Genomic DNA, 21,076 nt, shown 5'->3' on the forward strand with positions numbered 1-21,076 from the left:
CTCCAAAATTGTAATTAATAGAAATTGGTGCTACTTTTTCTTTGATGCCATTTAAACTTTAATTTTTCAAAAATTTTGATGCCAATCCTAGTTTTGAGTCAAACAAGGTGCAGGTTTCCTTTATATTAAGTTTTGCTCATTATGATTAGTGATTTCCAAACAAACTTTGCGCATTTTTCAAAGCGATCAGTCTATTGGTGAAAATTACCCGAGATCTGTGCCTAAATCATCTATTTGAGTTTCTTTCTCGCGCTTGAATTTGGTCTCGACATGATCTAAATCAACCCATCTAATAATTTTTGATTAATAGCAACTAAAAATATATCAAATACAAAAAGTGGTTGAATGCTGTTTTTTGCCACCATATATCAATTATTTTGAAAATTTTTGCTCATTCAATTAAACTCTAATTCCATAGTGAGTTGACCGTTGGTTGACCAAGTGCTCCGGCTCGTAGATCGACCACATAAAGACATTTTTTTTTTCATGAGCGCCATTTTTCACACTTGTAAACTTTTGTTAAAAAATTTGAACTTAGAGCTTAAAAGAACACGATACAACTGATTTGAAGATTTAATGTCGAAATACTGAAAAAACGGAACAAGAGTGATGCAATTGTTCATTTGTAAATGTTATGGTAAAAAATGAAAAAAAGTAAAGCAATTCAATTTTGTCTTCCTTATCAAAACTTTGTTGTTATTGTCTCTTTCAATATTAGTTGTTTGAAATAGATTTTGTTTCACACTACTCAATGAAAATAAAATTGATTAAAGGAACGTGAAATTTTAACTGTTTATTTAAAATGAAAAATGTTTAGTAGTCTTCTTTTGTGCATAAAAATGGTCCCTTCAGCTTAAATATTTACTATTTCTGGCCTTTCTGTTCTCACAAAATTAAATCAATTGGGTAATGTTGTAATTCTATCGTTGAAAAAAAATACGGATAATAAATAAGTTAATCAATTCCATGAATTAGATCCGACGAAAAAAAAATTCAAGCCGTGAACATTTTTTTACTCTTAAGAACAAAAGAATTCAACAATTAGGAGCCAAAAATATGCCCATTAATTTTACCTCTAAAATGCGCAAAAATATCCAAATGACAAATTGAAAAAGTCAATACAGAAAAGTACGTATTCGTTATTACTGGGCATTTTTTTTATTATGAATGAACGAAAGTATTTTCGAAAAATCATCTAAATAAAGGTTGAATTTGCCAGAGTGGATTATATTAGCAAATTCAAAACCACTTTCAACCTAGATGAAACAGTTTTCCTACTCACAGAAAACAAAACCGTAGTTGATGGGAATTTTTTATGTAAAATACTTCCATTTTTCTTGCAATATTTACTGACAATTTCCTTAACAAATATCAGGTGTTGCAGAATTGTCTTTTTTGCGCAATTCCGTCTAACAATTGTCAGAAATTGGCAATTTTTGCTTCTCTTATGTCCTTCAAATAGAGCATCCTTTTATGAAAGATAATTGAATAACCAGAACTAAAATTTTAATGATTTTCTTGGTAGGAAATGGTGACAATTCGACTGTCTATTTCTTCAAATTTAGCTTTAAAATTATGTGAAAAGTACTATTATATAATAATATTTTGTTAGACAATACAATATAGTGGTATTGCAGGGTCGACATTATCGTAGACGTTTTTAGCGTTTTCACCAGATAGCCCCCTTCTTGCAAGGTTTTGTCAAACCTAGTTTTTAGAACTCAAGTGTTTGTGGACCTAAATTTGCTATTTTCAGAACATAAACATTTTTAAACCTTTCATAGAAATATTACTCAAATATTAGACATTTGAGTTAAGCAGCGCCGTTTTAAACCACTTTTTGAAAAAACCTAGATTTGTTATTTGTAAAGTCTTAAACCTGCGTTAGTTGGATTGAGAAGTTATGCAGTTGTAAACATGTTTGGCTCTCTTCAAAAGTCTAAATTTACACTCAAAGCAGTAAATACCTTAAAAACAATTTTGGCTGCGTGGATTCAATGATTTGAAAATTTTACGGTGCAGATTATTTTAGAGTAATCAAATTGCAAGATTCTCTTGCACCCAAAGCACTTAAGGAATTTGAAGAAAACGTCAAAAATGAATCAATAAAACAAAAAAATTTGATAACCACCTGTAACCCAAGAACTTTTTAATTCAATGTTGAGCTAAATGTGTCGAAAATGGTTGAGCGAAAACCCTAATTAATCTAGTTCAGAAATCATCGTTTGTAAATGTAAGAAAATTTCTGTTAAGTTTGTTTTTAGTCACACAAAAACAACGAAAGCTCTCTCGTTTTTCTTCGGTATCATCGTCAAGATCGCTTTTTAAAAGCAAGGAAAAGGCAGTGGGTTTGGTTCTGAGCGTAATAATTAGTCGTTGTGTTCACTTTCTTAGATTTGGTACTTTTGGTTTTTAACTTACGATTATAATAGGAGTGATCGATTTTTTTTGGTTCGGTATGTCTGTTTTCTTAGATTTGGTCTGTTCGGATTCAAACAACAAGAAATCATGAAAAATGTTTTTTATATGTGATTGACTTAACCCCCGTCGTTGTTCGACGAGTCTTTCAAAATTTTAATATGAAAAACAAACAAAAAATTATATTTGTTCAACAAGGTTTATCAATGATCTAAGGAAAAAAGTCTATCAGTTTTTACCTTCTCCCAAACAAATTGTCTCCAAGAGGTACGTTTGAAACTTCTGCGGTTAAAAAGGTATCATAAAATCTTACGGCATAAACAAGAAAACTCACAGACAAAAACGGACAATTTTTTACGTTTAAAAATAGACATACCGAGTCTAAGAGACCAAACATACCAAAAATTTAAAAGATTTATTACTTTCGAGATCGGACATACCGATCATACCGACGATTTAGTGGTGGGAAACCAAACATACCGAAAATTTCTTGCACCGTTTTTTTTCGGTCTTCTGAACAAGTGCAGAGATTGATAGAATTCTATCGTGAGGTGAATATCAGAAATGAATCTAATTGAACTGTTTATTTTCTTTCCAGACAAAAATACGACAAATATGGTCCATACGGAGCTAGGCTTGCTCTGGCGCAGAAAGCCCAACTGCGACCCAAAGAAAACACAAAGCAGAAAATAATTGTAGCCGTCATCTACTTGGCAATCATGCTAGGGTGCCCGATATGTCTGTCCACGTACTACTTGCTGTTCTTCGAAGTGTCCGTCGGAGAGAGCATTTTGAACCAGGGTACGACCACCACAACCACGACTACAGATCCCAGCCTTGATAATGGTGGTACCGGTGCTGGTGATGATGGTGCTGGCGACGGTGGAACCCAAACTGGAGACGACGATGACTTAACCCAAACCGGAGATGTAAACGTCACCCAAACCGGAGATGTAAACGTCACCCAAACCGGAGATGTAAATGTCACCCAAACCGGAGATGTAAATGCTGTCACCGAAGCTGGAAATGTAAACGTCACCGAAACCGGAGACGTAAATGTCACCCAAACCGGAGATGTAAATGAATACGTCACCGCAGCAGGAGACGTCACCGCAGCAGGAGACGTCACCGCAGCAGGAGACGTCACCGCAGCAGGAGACGTCACCGCAGCAGGAGACGTCACCGCAGCAGGAGACGTGAAATCTTCAACCCAAACTGTGGAAGATAGTGCAAAATTTGTAACCACTTCATCCGTTACTATTAACGCGACTGAAACAGTTACTAAAGCTTCGAAATAAACACTTGGTCAAAATTGAACCATAATTCAAAACGAAGTCGACCGATTTAAATACTTTTTTTGCTAAAGTGTAAGATTTGTAATAAAATGGGCCTTCATAAAAATTTTTCAGATTTCATTTAACCTGATGAATAATGAGATAAAAGTAATTAGTGTTAGTAATAAATTGTAATCTTGATTAGGTATTCATTAGTTCAAATTGAAGAAACGTTTACATGTGTACAAACCTATACATTCAAAGGACCGAAATATTGTTAAAAGATTTTGTCAAAATTGATGAAGTTTTGCCATTCATAAGTCATAAAAAACCATATTTTAGCCAGATTTTGTAAGATTATCCAATCAGTACAGTGCTGGAAAGTTTATTTCTAGTCAATAATTTGGTCTTCAATTTAATTCTTGTCGTTATTTTCTCGAGATTTTTCATTTGCCGAACGCAACCGGCTATGGTTTATTTCAAGAAATAACTCTATACCTGATCAACAGTGCTCAGATTGAGGTGCCAAGATGACACGCCCTCTTATCACGCCAAATTAGGTAGTCTGATAAACAAATGCGAGAAAAAGAATCTGATCAGATGTCATTTCAGCCCGGGGTGATGTGATCAAGTGATTTTGGTCTAGGGTGGCGTGCTCAGAGGTCACATTTTTCTAAAACAAACTCGTCTGAGGTTACTTTGGAATGGGACGGTCTGTAACAGATTTTGTCTTAGACCTCAAACTGGTCGAGACAGATCAAACATCGAAATAATGCCAACTAATATTAATTCTAAAAATGTCGCCTGGATAATGATGTGAGAGAAAAAAACTCCACAAAAAATGGCATAGATTTTATAATCTAAATTTTGAGTAAATCTTAGTAGTCGTTTTGTCTCAATAAATTCTTATCATCAAGCGTCAACTTTTTTGCTATACCAATTTCAGGAAAATTGTTTTAGTGCCTTGAGTAAATTGTCCATAAATTTCTCCTGCTGTTTTGCTGGACTGACCCAATCAAACGAAGTTCTAAGCGAATGAACCGACGATACTGCCCAATTCAAGTAGACTTGCAAAATGCATTATTTGTAATGAATTTCTCTTTTTTTTCTCAAATTTCAATTGAACTGATGACTAATGGACTAATGGGGTAAAATTGAAATGCTAGTCAGAAATGCAGCTCCAAAATCTCGGCAATCATGTAGTTGCTCAAATAAATAAAACACCTCTTGTTTAGCCTTTTAAAAAAAATTAGTAAGTCATAAGATTTGTATTCATTAGTTCAAAGTCAAGAAACTTTAGCAGGTGTAAAAGGCTTGGATGACTATGAATTTCAACAAAATTGATAACTTCTTCACCAATTGTAAGTCATGAAAAATCATAAAAACACATGAAAAGCATTTAAAAAACAATAAAAAAACAGATATTGTATACAAACAATCCAATCAGTGAATAATTGTAAAGTTTTCTCTAGAAGATAATTTGCACTTCAATCTAATTGTTTTTATTCTTTTTCCAAAAGTTTTCCTTGAAAGTATGCAATTGGTTATGGTTCATTTTGGTTAAAATCAGTTAGAATAACGTTATAGCAGATTTGAGGTGCCGAGGATAGTGTTCCAGAAGGAAGCGTCTTCTGTTCAAGATTACGAGCCCTGCGTTAAAATTAGTCAGTTTGGGAAAAAAGGCGCGCAAAAAGTCTCTTCAGATGTCACTCCAGTCTGTGACCATCTGATCAAAAAGTTCACTAGGGCATGTTCTAGTCAAGTTAGTTATTTTCGGTCTGAGAAGATGTTTTTTTTTCATTCTTTGTCAATTTTATCAAATGATAATTTGGTCTGGGACGGCCTGATAGCAGGTCGCTTTTTCCTGGGACTGTTTGGTACAGATCATTTAGGTCTGAGACTTCAAACTAGGCAAGCCAGATTAAACAGCAAGCTCAGACAACAGACATATATCGGATAACAATTACATATCGGCTCGCTAATGATGTACTATAAAAAAACTCCTACAGATTTTAGAAAATAAGTTTTAAATGTTAAGGTGAAGTCTCATTATTATTTATCAATTTTTCGGTGTTTCATATCATTTTTGCCCAAAAATCCATCAGCCGCATTCTGTGTTTCAAAATGGCAGAAAAATAATAGCTTGAAAAATATTTTAAGATATTGAATGAGTCTCAATAACTGAAGTTCAGAAACTTTTAATTTAAACAAAAAATGTAAACTTGAAAGCGAGTTAAAAGGGAATTTGGTACATTTATAACCAAAAAGAACATGACAGACATACACCTCAATTTTACTATTGAGCTGTAACAATTATGCATTGAGGCAAAATATTATTCCTGTTTTCGTCTAAAGCAGAGAACCTTAAATTATAGTAATATAACAAATTGTTCAGCAAAAAGAAATTATCAATCATTTAAAAAAATCGTTGAAATTGTTGTTTCCTTGGGTTTTTATCCAATTTTGAATACAATATTCTTGTTTAAATTCACAAAAGTTGTATCTTATCTTGGTAAAAATTTTGTGAACATTTACGCAGAACAAACCGTACAAAAATAATACAAGCAAGTGCTAAGAAAAAGATCCAACCTAGTTTTAACAATTTTAGGAGAGGGTGAGAGATAGAAAAAATTCCTTAATCTTCTTAATGAAACGCTGATTATACGGCTTCATGCTTCTTTATATTTGTTTTATCAATTTTAAACAAATAGTTGGCCCCGTTTCTTGAAAGCATCCCCAAAGATTTTTAAATCAAAATTCTACTTTTCGAAAACAAAGATGAGGCATAATTTCCGGGCTTAATCATCATTTTGATTAATTTTAAATCTTTTTGCAAATTTTGACAGCTTTCCTGGGCTTCTCTGATTTTGTTACAATTGCATTTGCTTAATCTGAAAATTCACATCTTTTCCATTTTCCGGCTTTTTGAGGAACACTCTGAAAAAAAAAGTTTTTGACGGTTAAATGACCATTCACCCAATGCTAATATACCCAATGCACTTTAAGAGTTTCGTTCAATAATTCAACTACAAGTAAGCAGTCGTTGTTACACATATGTAGTTATTTATACGCAAGCGGGTGATTTAATTCTATGTCTGGTCGTGATAATTTCATATCAAGTACCACGGGCCGCTGAGGCATGACCATGGCCATTGAGTATGTTAAAGCATACGCGTAATAGCGACTGCTAATTTGAAGTTTATGTACTTAATGATAATATATATATATATATATATATATATATATATATATATCAAATTGCTGTGGGTATAATGGCATTGGGTATAATGGATTTGTAGTATCAATTTAAAATCAATTTTCTGATATCTTACCCAGTGCAGCACTATGGACTAAAAATAGTTGACTAAAATGATTGGAAATACTGTATAAATAATTTCGAGATCTGTTTCAACTGAGCCCACAAAAAATCCAACATCAATAACATAGCTGGCAGATCGCCAGAAAATAGCCGCAATAGATTCGTAGATCGGCCGTCTAGAAAAACAGTAAAAAGACAGACAAAAAAATCGTCTTTTCATTGAAGGCTGATCTGTTATATTTTGATTAAAAATCTGTATAATTTATTGCTGCCTCTATTAGCTGATCTCAATTAACCTTCATTTAGAGTGACACAAACCCATTTGTCCTTATCTCTTTGAATTAAAGTAAATAAAAGTCAATTTCAAAGTGAGGAAGTCCTTTTTGAGAGTGAGGTAAGTCAAGTGTGACCAAAAAATTAATCACGCAAATGAACAAAAAAAAACTCGCTCCACTAAGAGCGAAAAATGACGTCACGCATGCAATTCAGTTGAAATTGCATGAACGAATGAACAAAAAGTGGCTGTGACGTCATATGGTCGTAACAAAAATCATGACGACGAAATAAAAAAACCCAGAGAAGGCCAAAAGTAGCCCCAGCTATCGCTGTGCGGCTATTAATAAAAGAACTGATGATGAGCTCCTTCCAATGTGTTTTGTAAATCGTATTTGAAATTCATATCTGCAACTTACTCTGAAATATGAATGATTTTTCAGGTATAAAGATTTTTGGAATGACAATTCTATGAGGGAAAACCTGAAACACAATTATAATAACCAAATAAGCATTTCTTCGAACAGAATCTTCCAGACAACTTTGTTTTTTCAAAATCTTGCACGATCATCATTTTTCTATCAGAAATTAGAGCCATTTTAAGCCAAACAATGCCAGTTGCGTACAAGATTACCGTACAACTTCTACTAGGTCTAACATTTTTTGTGACAAAAATGCGCATGGAAAGAATATAATGTTTGCAAATGTCTACCCGTGTTGAGAAACAGCGACAAAACCGACGCAAGAAGCTTTTTTGTAGGAACTGTCGATTATTGTCGTTTTTGTCGGTATCATCGTAATAAAAAAGACGATAATTGTAGTTTTTGTTGTTATCGTTGTTCTCGTTCCCGACTCGCGGAGCTATTAGTCAACATATTAAGGAAATGTAAACTTTTTGATAAATATGATTGATAGAAGGTGTGCCCATGTTTTAATTGAGCATAAAACATTCCCGACACTGTTTTTTTTTCATTTTAATCGTATTTCTGTTCATTAATCCGGCTCGCAATAGGTTACCATGGTCTTGATACGTCCTCAGACCCAGGTTTAAATTCAGACTTATGAAAAGACGATGCTCGACCAAAATGTACTATGAGAGACCATACTCGATTCAAATGAGCTATGAAAAGACTAACATGATTTTAGTGACCTGCTGAAATTTAGCTTGACTCCAGCAAGTCACTATAGATTTTGATTTTTCACAAAAGATTTTTAGCTGTACACAAACTTTACACATGGTGTTACGAACAGTATCGTACAATGGACGCCGAGAAAGTTATTCAAAAGTTGTTGTTGCCATCGTTTTTGTCCATCGTTTTGTCTTCGTTTTGATGTTTAATCTTGTTTTGTTTTTGTTTTTGAAAACTGTACATGTATGGTTTTCACCATGCTAAATCGATTTTCCTATAGTTTATTTTATTAGCTCCGCAACTGTCCGAAATGAAAAAAGGGGAGGGTAAAAAAACCAGATCATACTGGAAAATATCACAAATTGGCTCCTCAACTTGACTTGAGATATTTCCAAAACTATCTCAGATAATTTAGGTCAAAAACGATTTTTCATACGTTTAAAACCGACAATTCTTACTTTTTAAAATCGACGAAAACCGACACTTTCTAACTTTGAAATCGACAAAAACCGCCATTTCATGTATAAAATCGACAACCGATCAAACCGACAAAAAACGTAAACAATTCGCTCGCTTTTTGCTAAGCTAAACCGACGAAAAGAAAGCGACAATTCCTTATGTTTGGATCCGACAAAATTCTCAACACGGGAATGCTTATGTCAATAACTAGCACAACAACTTACTTTCTGTCGTAAATAACTGAAATTTTAAGAAAATATTTTATACAAATATTGGACAAATGAAAATCTAGGGTGATAAGAATCAAGCTACAAAATTTGAATTTCAAACAATCATCTGAGCTGTTTTCATAGCAGAGGGACTCTCCCCTGTTGACGTCATCTTCCCTTTCTCGATGCTATTTTTCACCTTGAGGTTGCTCTGTGTCGAGTCATCAAGCTATAACATAACAAAAACATAAGAGATTGAATGATGTCTAATCCCGGGTTGACCACCATAATCTTTTCTTGAGAACCATATCGAAGCCACAAATTGTTAAAATATGCAGAGAATTTAAGATACTGTATAAACAATGCTTGGGCGTTGAAAACAAGCATATAACACATATTGCAATCTTAAATACCATAAAAAATCATTAAAGAGCCATGTAGGAGCCATACAAGAACCATGTACCACAAAAGAATAGATTCATGAAAAAACGGTGTAGAGGCCATTGAAGAACCATGTAAGAACAATTTAAGAACCATATATGGTACCAATATGCCATGAGTTGTGTAAAGCGCTTAAAGCTGAGACTTCAGTACAAGCTTTGTATGGGAGTTGAAAGAACGCACAAATGTGCATACCGGATTCTTGGATACGATATAAGAATCATATATGGAAATCTTGGCAACCACAGCACGATCATATAAGAAAACTTTGTATGGACTTTATAGGACCATATATGGTTCTTGTGTATGTTTTCCAAGAAAGGCCAACGCGGGATTATATTATTGTTTGAAAGCCATAGTTATTTCATGAGGTTTTTAGGAATGCATTATCGATATGTTAAAAAAGCTATATTATAAAAACAAAAATAATTAAATAGATCCACCGAGGGCAACAACAAGGTTTGCACAAGCCGAAAATATATTTTTTCCTCAGTTTAGAAAAAGAAAAGATGCCCGAAAAAGCAAACCCATGGATTTTTGACATGCTTGACAATCTATTCTCGACAAGATTTCTTAATTGGAATTGTTCTTAATCACGATGGACCAAATTTGATTGGATGACTAGTCTAGAGGACTCTTGACTAGATCTTGACTGTTCATGATTTTCTCGTTACCTACGAAAAAGCTCGTTCCGTTTAAAACTGGAATCATTTTGTTTTCACTCTTTTCGGCTTAGTCAAATAAAGTCGTTTTACAAAAATCCTCATTGCGTACCTAGGATATCACATTATTGAGTTGCCAATTTTTCTGATGGGCAGAAATATGAGTTAAACCAATCAGCAGTTAAATGTAACACCAGGAAAAAGTAATCCGAGGACCTTTTGTGCCATAAAAATAAAAATACCAATTCAAGTCATACTTGGTATTGGCAAATTGGGGCGCATTCGTAGACAACATAATAAAATTTCATTTGAGTCGCAAAAAGAGTTTCAAGTAAATGAAAATTTGGAGAGGAAAGAATCAATTAAAACTAACATATTGATCGACACAGCCAACCAAATATTTCCAATCAAAATCTTCAATACCAGGACACAACAGTTGCAATAAACATGCAACCCAAAAAAATTGAACAAGTTGCAAAACATATGAAGACCCAAGACAAAATAGAAGGACAGTTTTTTGTTGCTTTTTATTCATATTTCATTTATATTATCATTTTCGCCCTTTTGTAATTTCAAAAATGTGCCTATTCCTGGGTCATCGATCACACAACTTTCTTTGATATCATACTAGGTTACATGGGAATCCGAGTACTCATACAAAGGTTATATACGAATTCATTGAAATCATACAAAAATCATATAGAAATTTGATAGCTTAAATACTGTTGTAAATTTTCATTTTCGGTAAAAATCAAAAAAATTTCTTGAAATCATACAAGGTCCTATACTTTACATAAAACATTGACTGATGTAGAAAATTTCCGTATAATGAAATGTAGTCATAGGGCATTTAAACTTAATATGCATTATGTGCAGTTTGGGTGCGCCATTTGACTATTTGGGTGCAGCAAAACAATAATTTTGGATTTCAAACGCAATGATTTAAAAGTTAGATACAATTTTTTTGATGTTTCTGAGAAATGAGAATGGTGTATACTGGCTCCAGAGAATATGAAAACTTTAGTCATATAGGTAGACTTAAGCTTTCATATAGCACCGAATTTTGTGACAGATTTCGCAATTCAGGGTCCTTCAAAGTGGTGAAAGGGATGCCGGATCTGAGAGTGATGCCGGGGAAACACATAACTGATAACTTATCGATAAAAATGAAAACCTAATTGGAAGGAAAAAAAAAATGTATGATTCTTAGTAATCATAGTAGGATGATAAATGTTTCTTATTGATTATACAAGTATCATATATGATTTCTTTGGTTTCATACTGGGATTGTACTAAGAGGTATGTACAGTATGGACAGCGTAAAATCATTTATGATTGTTGTATGAAATCAAGGAAACTTCAACTGGAATCTTACGACAGTTTTTTTGTTTTTAAGTCAAGTATAGGCAAATATACGGAATGAGCAATCATGCAATATTTTTGACCTAATTCATTTTTGACCTAATTCCTCCTGAAATTAATGACGTTTACGAAATTGCAATTGAGAAACTCCTGAAGACACAATATCATGTGTTCATTGTTTTGGACGTTCGTTAGGGGTCGCCGCTGAGTTGCTTTAGGAGTTACCTGACTTATCTCGAACCGGACTCATCTCGTGGTAATGTTATCATTGCTCAGACTCTACTCACTGCTTTATCATCCGGGGTATTATTCCTTTCACGTTCCTAATCTGTTATGATCAATATGTGTCTGTGGCAGTTTTATTCGTATGTTTTTTCCGGATAAAAAATTTCACTGATAAAAAATTTCACTGATAAAAAATTTCACTGATAAAAAATTTCACTGATAAAAAATTTCACTGATAAAAATTTCACTGATAAAAAATTTCACTGATAAAAAATTTCACTGATTATGTACCTACGTAGGAAACCTTTTCCTATCATGCAATCACTATAAAAACTGTTCTCTGTTAAAATACAATATACCACAACAAAAATTGAAAATCATTTAAAATAAATGTAACAAAAATTAGATGCAAATTAAAACAATTCAAATAAAAACTTGGCCTCTATGGTTTTTGGCTAACGCTGTTTTAAGCAAGAAAACAAAAAGGAAGCATGTAAACAATATAGTTCTGTCTTTTGCATGTTAAAAGAGCAATGGTCAACGTCCTTTGTGGACAAGCACAGACAAAATTGAGCAATTTAAGGGAACTTGCGAAATCTAACAATTAAGTACATTACCTTTTCCTGTTGACTAGTAAATAATTTCCATAAATTACAGTATAAATATATATCTGAGCTACAACTTTCTGTTATCGCCACATTATATTTAATTAACTCTAGTTGTCATAACAACAGGCCATAGTTGCATAGCTTAGTGATAAAATTAATTGTTAGCGCCAGATGAAAACTACATGCGGTGAATTTGGTGGTGAATTTTTGTAAAAAATGCGGTGAAAAGCGGTGAATTATTTTTTTTCACCACATTCACCGCTTTTCTTACGAAAATTCACCTTAAAACCTCGACCCGGGTGACAAGAATGTGACGTTAGGAAATTAAGAAGTTGTAACCATACCCCTTTTTTTGCTCCTTGATTTGTTCACAAGTAGTTAACATTGAGTTCAACGTCGGCCTACCTTATCAGAATGAAAGTTTTGAAGAACTTTCTGACATTAGAGACTCCTATAACAACCATAACTTAGTAACTTTTAACTTTTGAACCTTTCTATGGTGCAAAAGGTACGCTACATTGGGTTAACAAATATTACAGCTGTTCTTTATTTATTTGTTGATTGAAGTTTTTGTTATTGTCAATAAATGGAATAGAGATAACCTATAAACAAAAAGGGATCACTTGAAGGACTCTGCTTCTCGGGCCGACCACCCAGAGCATTGCAGTACTGAACCAATGTATATCCAGAGACTGTATATAGACTGTTTTATACTTGTACAGATTCTGTTCATGTCAGAATCTACACTGATCAGTGTAATTTTCAGAGTAAAATTGTACTTCTGATTTTATCCTGATTTTGATCTGATCATAACTATTATCATGTAATTATCAGCCTAATTAACATTATTGTATGACTCTTGTCAGCCTACAACCATTCTGTTTTAAACCTGTTTCAGCTCTGATTGTCGGTCTAAAATACACCGTTTTTGCAATGTACTTGAAGACCTTTCATCAAGTGGGTATTGCTTTTCGGATTGTAAAGATATTCCTTTTAATATAATGTGATTCACTTGAAAACGAATTTGTTATTATTTATTATAACCACAGAGTGCATAGTAACCTGTAGTCCGATGGGTTTGATTGCATTTCTGGCTCCCCTTTTGGAGTAGCTCATCCGTTTCCACATGTGAGTCATCTCTGGGTTGGAATCGAGGAACTTCCTGTACTCTGATTCCTGCTCCACAAAGTGATCACTCTCCCTTTTCACCTAAACAATTGCTCACTAAAAATAAATTCAGTCCAGCACTATTCCAAATTATTTTTTAAAAAAGAAGTTTTGTGGTGCCTAAGCGAGGGAGTGAGGGTGCCTTGAGTGGATAAGAGGTCCTAATTCGCGACATAATGGTGTTTTTTTTCACATCGGATTTTTTTCGATTTTACTCATTTTCTGAGGTAAGAAGACTACACTTTTGGTTGTCAAGGCATATGATGTTATAGTTGACAAGAAACCAAAACAACAGTTGTGAAAGAGCCCCGCTTCTAGTTTTTCACCTTTCAGGTTAAACCGCTTCAAGAGTGAAATTTTAGAAAAAGCGCCTTTTTTCAAAAAAGATTTTTCGCTTTTTTTTTGTTTACATATCGCAGAGATAAAATAGAAACACTCTTTTTGGAGCCCTAAAGTATGCCTTTAACTTTTATTTTAAAAACCTACAAATTTTATTGCGGGTTAAGAAGAGCTGTTAAAAAAATTAAAGCAACATAAATAAAGGAAAACAGCAAAAGTATCGGTAGGTTGATGGTTGGGGGAGGCGGCATCTTATAAATACGACATACAAATATTTAAAACCTACTTTAAAAAAACCATTCTAAGGAAAAAACTACAAAAAGCACAACTGTAAAACAAATTCACTCTCACTCAGCTTTCTCTCACTCTTAGTACCTATTTTAGAAATTTAGTTATCTGTAGTTCAATAGATTTATGATAAAACCGGAAATGAAAACTTTTAAAAACATTTGAAGCCGAAAAAAAAGCAAACATATGCAATACATTTTCTCAAAAAAGAATTTTTTCCTTTTTATCTCTGCATCAGCATTAGTTAACTGATATACTAAACATGCAATATTTGAGTTAAGAAATGTTAAAAAAATATCAACCTTTACTTTTTCTTTGCTTTGTCATGAAAACATTGAAAATAAAGACATTTTTGTGGGGTTTTATTTAAATTGCAAAAGAATCCTATAGGGGAGTTTTGGTAAAAGATGGCAGCTGATGCTTGATTTAATAATAAGTTGGAATAAAAGTCGCACCAAGCCGACAGAATTTCACTTAATCTCTAACTCTTTATTGATGATTTCTTTTTCCGTAAAAATTTTTAATAACATGTTGACTGGATCTTGCATCACACCCTTTTTTGAAACTGACATAAATATTAGAAGCGAGATGAAACAGAAAAGTGCGAAACCGATTATTAAATATGCAATCAATTTTTTAGTTTCCTTTTGTGTCCGCTCTCGTTGCGATAACTTTCAAAAAGGATCAATAATCGAAGTCTTTATAAAAAAAAACTAATAAGAATTCAAGACTTAATTTCTTGAGATCAGCAATGTATCGGTACAAAGTCGATATAGCAAGCAAAATCCTGTTTCGGTACAGGAAATCCAAATTTTTTGTATTTCACAACGTTTAAGATTCAACGTATAAGACTCAACACCTATAAGACTGATAAGACTCAACGTAAGAGAAAAACGTACGTAAGATTTACTGCATCAGACAACTAGCAAGGTTGTCAGCCAAACGTAATTGATGCTCTTTTCAAGTTCGGAATAGGTCAAAAATGCTTTTAATTTGACCTCTGGATTACATCTATATCAAAAAAAAGAGACTTAGTCCCACCGGGATTCGAACCGCAACCTCTAGATTAAGGCCCCTAGGTCCTAACCATTAGGCTATTTCCCAGTTGGAACACTCTGTGCGAACGCACAAGTAATATGCTCTTTCATTTACGCTTACACGCAATTGCGTCAGCAACATCTTCAGGCCCCAAAAACTGATGATTCGAAAACTGGTATCAAATTAACAATAGGGCGAATCAACGAGCCGGATTTTGTTTGAACTTGAGCGGACCGTGCGATGCCGTCGTTACCATAACGTAGACTCAAAATGCGGGCCAGTGGATAATAGCCTCTTGGGCTGTCGTTATCGATAATCCAAACTAGGTCACCGGTTTTCAAGATTTCATCGGAAGGAGTCTTCCATTTACAACGACGATTCAATGGGGGGAGATATTGTTTTAACCATCTTTTCCAAATGGCATTAGCGTACGCTTGCGCTCTGGCGTATCGCTTTCGGTGATTGAAGTCATCGACAGGGGTGAGTGAAGGAAGGCAAGTACTGCGATTCCCCAAAAGAAAATGGTTTGGCGTTAATGCATCTAAATCGTTGGCATCGGAACTTACGGAAGTCAATGGGCGGTTGTTTAGTGACTGTTCCACCAGACAGAAAGTAGTGAGGAGTATTTCGTCCGTAAGCCGACGATTGCCAAGGATTGCGTAAAGTGTTCGCTTGAAACTTCGCACTAGCCTTTCCCAAACACCTCCGTGGTGCGGTGCAGCAGGTGGATTAAACTTCCACTTGACTCTCTTTTGTGCCCGCTCCTAAGCAATTTTCTGTTTGTCCAAGTTTAGAAAGCATAGCAACAGTTCTTTCTCTGTACCAACAAGGTTAGTGCCGTTGTCGGAACAAATGACCAACGGCATTCCACGACGAGCAATGAAGCGTTCAATACCCATAACACACGAATTTGTATCCATCGAATGTGCAATCTCAACATGAACGGCTCTGGTCGTGAGACAGGTGAGCAGGAAACCCCACCTTTTCTCAGAGGATCGTGACGTGAAACTGACCAAAGTAGTCAAGACCGACATTCGTAAAGGGCGGACACTGGAAGGCAAGACGTTCGGAGGGATGATCAGCCATCATAGGTTGAACAGGCTTGGTGCTTCGTTTTCTGCAAAGGACACAATTGAAACGAATCGAACGGAGGAGAGACCGAAGCTTCAGAACAGCATACTGCTGTTGGACAAGTGCGCGAAGATAATCGTTACCTTCATGATGATTTTTGAGGTGCATATGGCGTAAGAAAACGTACACCAGTGGATGTCGACCGTCAAGGATTATGGGGTGCTTCAAATTGAACTCGAGGTCAGTGAAGCGCTTAATTCGGCCACTAGAACGGAGCAGGACACCAGGCCCGACAAACGGCGAATAAGCAGCAATAGGGATTCTTTTACTGATTTTCTTTGAACTGTGGAGTTGCATAAGCTCGATGGGGAAAGACTCTGCTTGTCTAAGAAGCTGCAGTTTCTTTTCTACTGTGGTAATTTCCTCGGGTTCTACTGTTTTTCTATCTACAGATCGGTAGGTGGCGTGCCGTGGAAGACTACGTAGGACATACGCAACGATTCGAAGAAGTTTTGGATACGAACTGTATTTGCGCAGATGAATGCTAAAATCAGAATTTAAAGTGTTGGACTTTAGGGCTGAGCAGTTGTCCAAAAGGTTGGAATCAGCTGCTTGACGCTTCAATTTGATGTTTGACACCACTTCGGTGCCCGGGCGAAACGGAAAGTCAGATGTACGAAGAAAATCAGGACCACGTAACCAAGCGCTGTTCTGCAACGCCTCCGAGGACAATCCCCTCGTGCCGGCATCGGTCAGGTTGTTCTGCGTTGCCACGTGATGCCATTGATCGACCGTTGTTCCCTCTAGAATCTCGGAGACACGATTCGCTACAAATATGGGCTGTTTCTCTAGGGAATTCAACCACTGAAGGACTGTGGTACTATCTGTCCACATGAACGTGCGTTGAATTTGAATGGTGAGCGCCTCGCAAATTTCTAATCTGAGGCGGGATGCCAGCAAAGCCGCTTGGAGTTCGAGTTTAGGAACGGTGAGCACTTTCATCGGAGCTACTCGTGCCTTTCCAATGACGAAGGCCAGTTCTGTTCTTTTTCCGTTGTCTGAGGAATTCACGAGAGCACGCAAAAACGCAACTGCGCTGAACACCTCCTGTGAACTGTCACCAAAGACATGTAATTCCAAGTGCTCGAACGAACCGGAGAAGTAGCTTCTAGGTATTGTCATTAGCCCAAGTTTTGGTAATTCTGCGCTCCAAGACTCGAAGCGCTCAATCATTTCCTTTGGGAGTACATCATCCCAGCTCTGACCGTGAAGTCGCCAGACATCTTTGAGGAGGAGCCGCGCTTTCACAGTAAAAGGGGAAACAAGACCAATTGGGTCAAATATTTTTGATACAAGACTCAATACCAGCCTTTGTGTAACAGCTTTCGAGGCATCACATATTGTTCCGCGGCTTACAACTAGTGTGTCATTTACATGATCGCACTTCAAACCTAGAACGTGGGATGATGACTCCTCTTTTGATGCGCCTATTTCTTTTGGAGCCTGTTCAACTGATTTGTCCTCCAGCACTTCGAGGAGGCCAGGGACATTGCTGATGAATTTAGTCAGCTTGAAACCTCCCCTGTTCAGTAATTCGATCAAATCGCGCGATATTTTTTGTACTATGATGGGTGACTCCATTGAGTCAAGGTAGTCATCCATATAAAATTTCTGGCTAACGGCTTGCGCCGCCTCGGGAAAATCTGAATTATTGTCTCTCGCAGTACGCAGTAACGCATAATTAGCGCAAGTTGGTGAATCTTTTGGGCCGAATATGTGTCTTGTGTACTGGTATACCTCAATGTTCCTTGAGGGATCTTCCCGCCAAAGGAAACGCAAAACCGACTGTTCAGCTGGCAAAACATCTACTTGTAAGAACATACCCTCAATATCAGCGGAAACAGCGAATTGATGCTGACGAAAGCGCATCAGAGTGTGGATTAGTCTCTGCAACAGATCTGGACCGGTGAGTAATACACTGTTCAAAGAGATACCCCGAAACTTTGAAGCACCATTCAACACCCTACGAACTTTTTCCGGCTTGTTAGGGTTTACAACCGGGTGATGAGGTAGGTACCATTCTCTTCCGGCGCATTGCTTGTCGTCTCGGCTTTCCACTTTGATAAAATATCCTTTATCGAGATCGTCTTGAATTGTCTGTGCATAACGCTTGTACAAAACGGGATCTTTACCTAATCTCTTTTCCAATGATTTGAACTGCACCATTGCTGAAAAAAAATTGTTGGGCAGTTTTACTTCGTCTGAAGACCAAAGCATGCCTACATGATATCGGCCCTCATTGTGTACGGTGGATTTTTCAAGGATCGCAGTTGCTCGATGGTCAGATGCTGAACGGGGATCAACCTGCTTGACAGCCCCATATGACTCCATGTCATACCAGGATTTTATTTGGGATGCTAACTCGGAATCTTGTTTAGCTACTGCCTTGAAACAAGTAGAAATCAGACCAGATGAAGATGGCAACGGACCGCTTAAAACCCATCCCAACGTAAGCGAACGGCAACGGGTGAGGATTTTGATTCGGTTGCAAAATACTCGATCGGGCGGATGGCGTGGTAAGCGTCTTGGCCTATTATCATCTCGACGTTTGCGTAGTCATACGTCTTGTTCGGTAACACGCTTAGGTGAAGATATTTTTCTTGAATGGCAGTATTATCAATAATGTCGGAACCTACTCGTAAATTTGTTTTTACATAAGGGAGTAGATCAAACGGAGAGCAAGTGTTTTCACCTATTGGTTGGACAGTAACCTGTACAGATTCCGTTGTTATAGTTTCTTGAGTATTTATGCCATTCACGGTCAATTTTAATGGGGTACCCTTCAATTGAAGACGACTAGCGAGCTCACTGGATATCCAAGAGTGACTACAAGCTGTGTCACAGAGAACAAGTGCTCTAGTGCGTACATCTGAGGGACTTAAAAGATCGACTTCAAGAACCTGAAGAAGCCCTATTACATCAGTTATTGAAGTGAGTCCCGAGGAACTAGCCGTTCCCATAGACTTTGCATTTTCAACTGTATTTGATGACGTTTTTGTGGAGTTTACTTTAGTCAGCGTGGCAACGTTGCTTTTCTTCTCAGTGCTTACGGGAAAAACGCGTTCTGCCCCCCGTGAAGTAATGTGTTATGAGTGCTTCGACAGCCCTCAATAGTGCATTTTCGTTGACGTGGTCATGTTCGGAATGAGTGCTTGCCGTTCAAGCACGAGAAACAAAGTTGGTTTTCTGCAGCAATCTTAGCACGCTGCGTAGGGGTCTTTTCCTTGAAAGATTGACATCGCCAAATGGGATGTTGACATTTGCAAAACGCGCAGGGCAATTGATCATTTTTTGCACTCTGGGAAGCTGTACTGGAGATATGTTGTTTTGCATTTGCATTAGCAGTAAAGACTTTTGAGGAGACTTTTGTTTTTGTTACACTTATGTTACCATTATCCTAGTTTTTTCTCTTGAAAGAGATTGCTTTCATGCGCTCATGAGCTTCTGCTTTCTCTGTCAGCCAATCGTTAAAATCTAACATGGTTGGCCTCAACCACTCTTTCTTCACGGTGGGCATTGACCAAGATTCTTTTAAATTTGGTGGAAGCTTTTGATCTGCCTGGTTTAAGAGGGACGAGCTACGAAGATCTGTGTCATATGACAATGACCTGAATACGCCAACGAGACTTGAGACTACAGTAGCAAAGCTGATTATACTGTCTGAGTTGTGCATTTTTACCGGTGGATAGCTTGACAATTTATCAAGATGCGCAGTTACCACTGCCTGTGGCTGTCCAAACTTACGCTCAAGCGTTTTCAATGCATCTCTGTACATTGAACCACAATAAGCAAATTCCGCAATTGCAGCCTTTGCTTTCCCTGTTACCAATGTTTTTAAGTACGTTAGCTTAACGTCATCACTCAATGTCTGCGAATCAATCGCACTACTAAATTGGCCGTACCATTCGTGCCATTGAAGGGGGTCGCCGTTGTATTGGGAAAGTTTCCACTCGGGTAGGGGATCTCTCTTGCTGAAGCTAGGTAACTCGGCAAGATCTTTTACTGTTACTTGTGGAGGTGTTGAAGAGTGCGGCAAACATGGATGTTGCATGGGTAGTGGATTTCGAGAGTAAGGCAGCGAGGACGAAACGGGTGGATATCCCGGTAGGAGTGGTGCTGTTTGCAACGCCTGGTTATCTACTATTGCACTGGAAATTCGATTATGGTACTACGTTGTACCACCTACGGTGCCTACTGAATCAGGTACGCTTGCCGTGACATTAACATTGGACCTCTGCGGAGCGATCGGGAAAGCATTTGCTTTGGTGTTTAATGGATTAATAGCGAGGGTCCATGTATTCAAGTTAGGCCTCTAGTGACTGTGTGGTATTGATAATGCCTGGTGGTGGAGTGGGCTTGCCGATGCTGCAGGCAAATTTGCTTCTTATTGCGCTGCCAAGTGGTTGAGTTGAGCGTCCGCCGGGAAAGCATTATCTTGATTATGTTGAGGGGTGTATGCTGCTGTCGAAAAATCAGGAGCTGGAGATTAAGTTTGTAAATTTCCGGCTGGTTCGCGTATGCATTGCCTTTCAGAGACAAGCTAGGTTGATTTGTTTGAAAAAACAAACCACGGTAGTAAGCAGATTCTTGATCAGCAAGAGACTGCCAGAACTGCAGTGTATTGTTCGGCAGGCCTTCGTTTTGATTGTTTACTTCGGAGATCGGATTATTGAGTTCAGGCTCTTCGCTGTCTTGATTGATTTGCTGGATAAGACCATCATTTCCAATCAGAT

The 21,076-nt window shown here is 36.8% G+C and overlaps 2 protein-coding genes across 8 annotated transcripts in view; one reads left to right on the plus strand and one right to left on the minus strand.

The window, feature by feature from the left end:
* Positions 1 to 3,015: 3,015 nt before the first annotated feature.
* On the plus strand, positions 3,016 to 4,126 carry LOC142344877 (uncharacterized). The gene has a single exon (XM_075396921.1). It carries the CDS (start codon positions 3,138 to 3,140, stop codon positions 3,714 to 3,716), a length of 579 nt encoding a protein of 192 aa, XP_075253036.1. The 5' UTR covers positions 3,016 to 3,137; the 3' UTR covers positions 3,717 to 4,126.
* A 4,988-nt stretch (positions 4,127 to 9,114) lies between these two features.
* Positions 9,115 to 21,076, minus strand: part of LOC142344885 (uncharacterized) — a 71,635-nt gene continuing 59,673 nt past the window's right edge. For 6 of the 7 annotated variants that reach the window (XM_075396932.1, XM_075396984.1, XM_075396949.1 and 3 more), the window contains 2 exons: positions 13,443 to 13,589; positions 9,115 to 9,311 (listed from right to left, as the gene is read on the minus strand). In XM_075396932.1, coding sequence (XP_075253047.1) covers positions 9,198 to 9,311; positions 13,443 to 13,589 — 261 coding nt within the window. In that variant the 3' untranslated portion in view covers positions 9,115 to 9,197. Of the gene's footprint in view, positions 9,312 to 12,734; positions 12,832 to 13,442; positions 13,590 to 21,076 lie in introns of those variants that run through there. The other variant, XM_075396941.1, reaches the window with a different exon arrangement.

Source organism: Convolutriloba macropyga, chromosome 1, assembly GCF_964194025.1.
Source record: "Convolutriloba macropyga chromosome 1, txConMacr16.3, whole genome shotgun sequence".
Classification (NCBI taxonomy): Eukaryota; Metazoa; Xenacoelomorpha; order Acoela; family Convolutidae; genus Convolutriloba; species Convolutriloba macropyga.

Excerpts from the sequence above, each read along its gene's own strand:
- LOC142344877 (XM_075396921.1), top strand. The coding sequence starts at position 3,138 with ATGCTAGGGTGCCCGATATGTCTGTCCACGTACTACTTGCTGTTCTTC.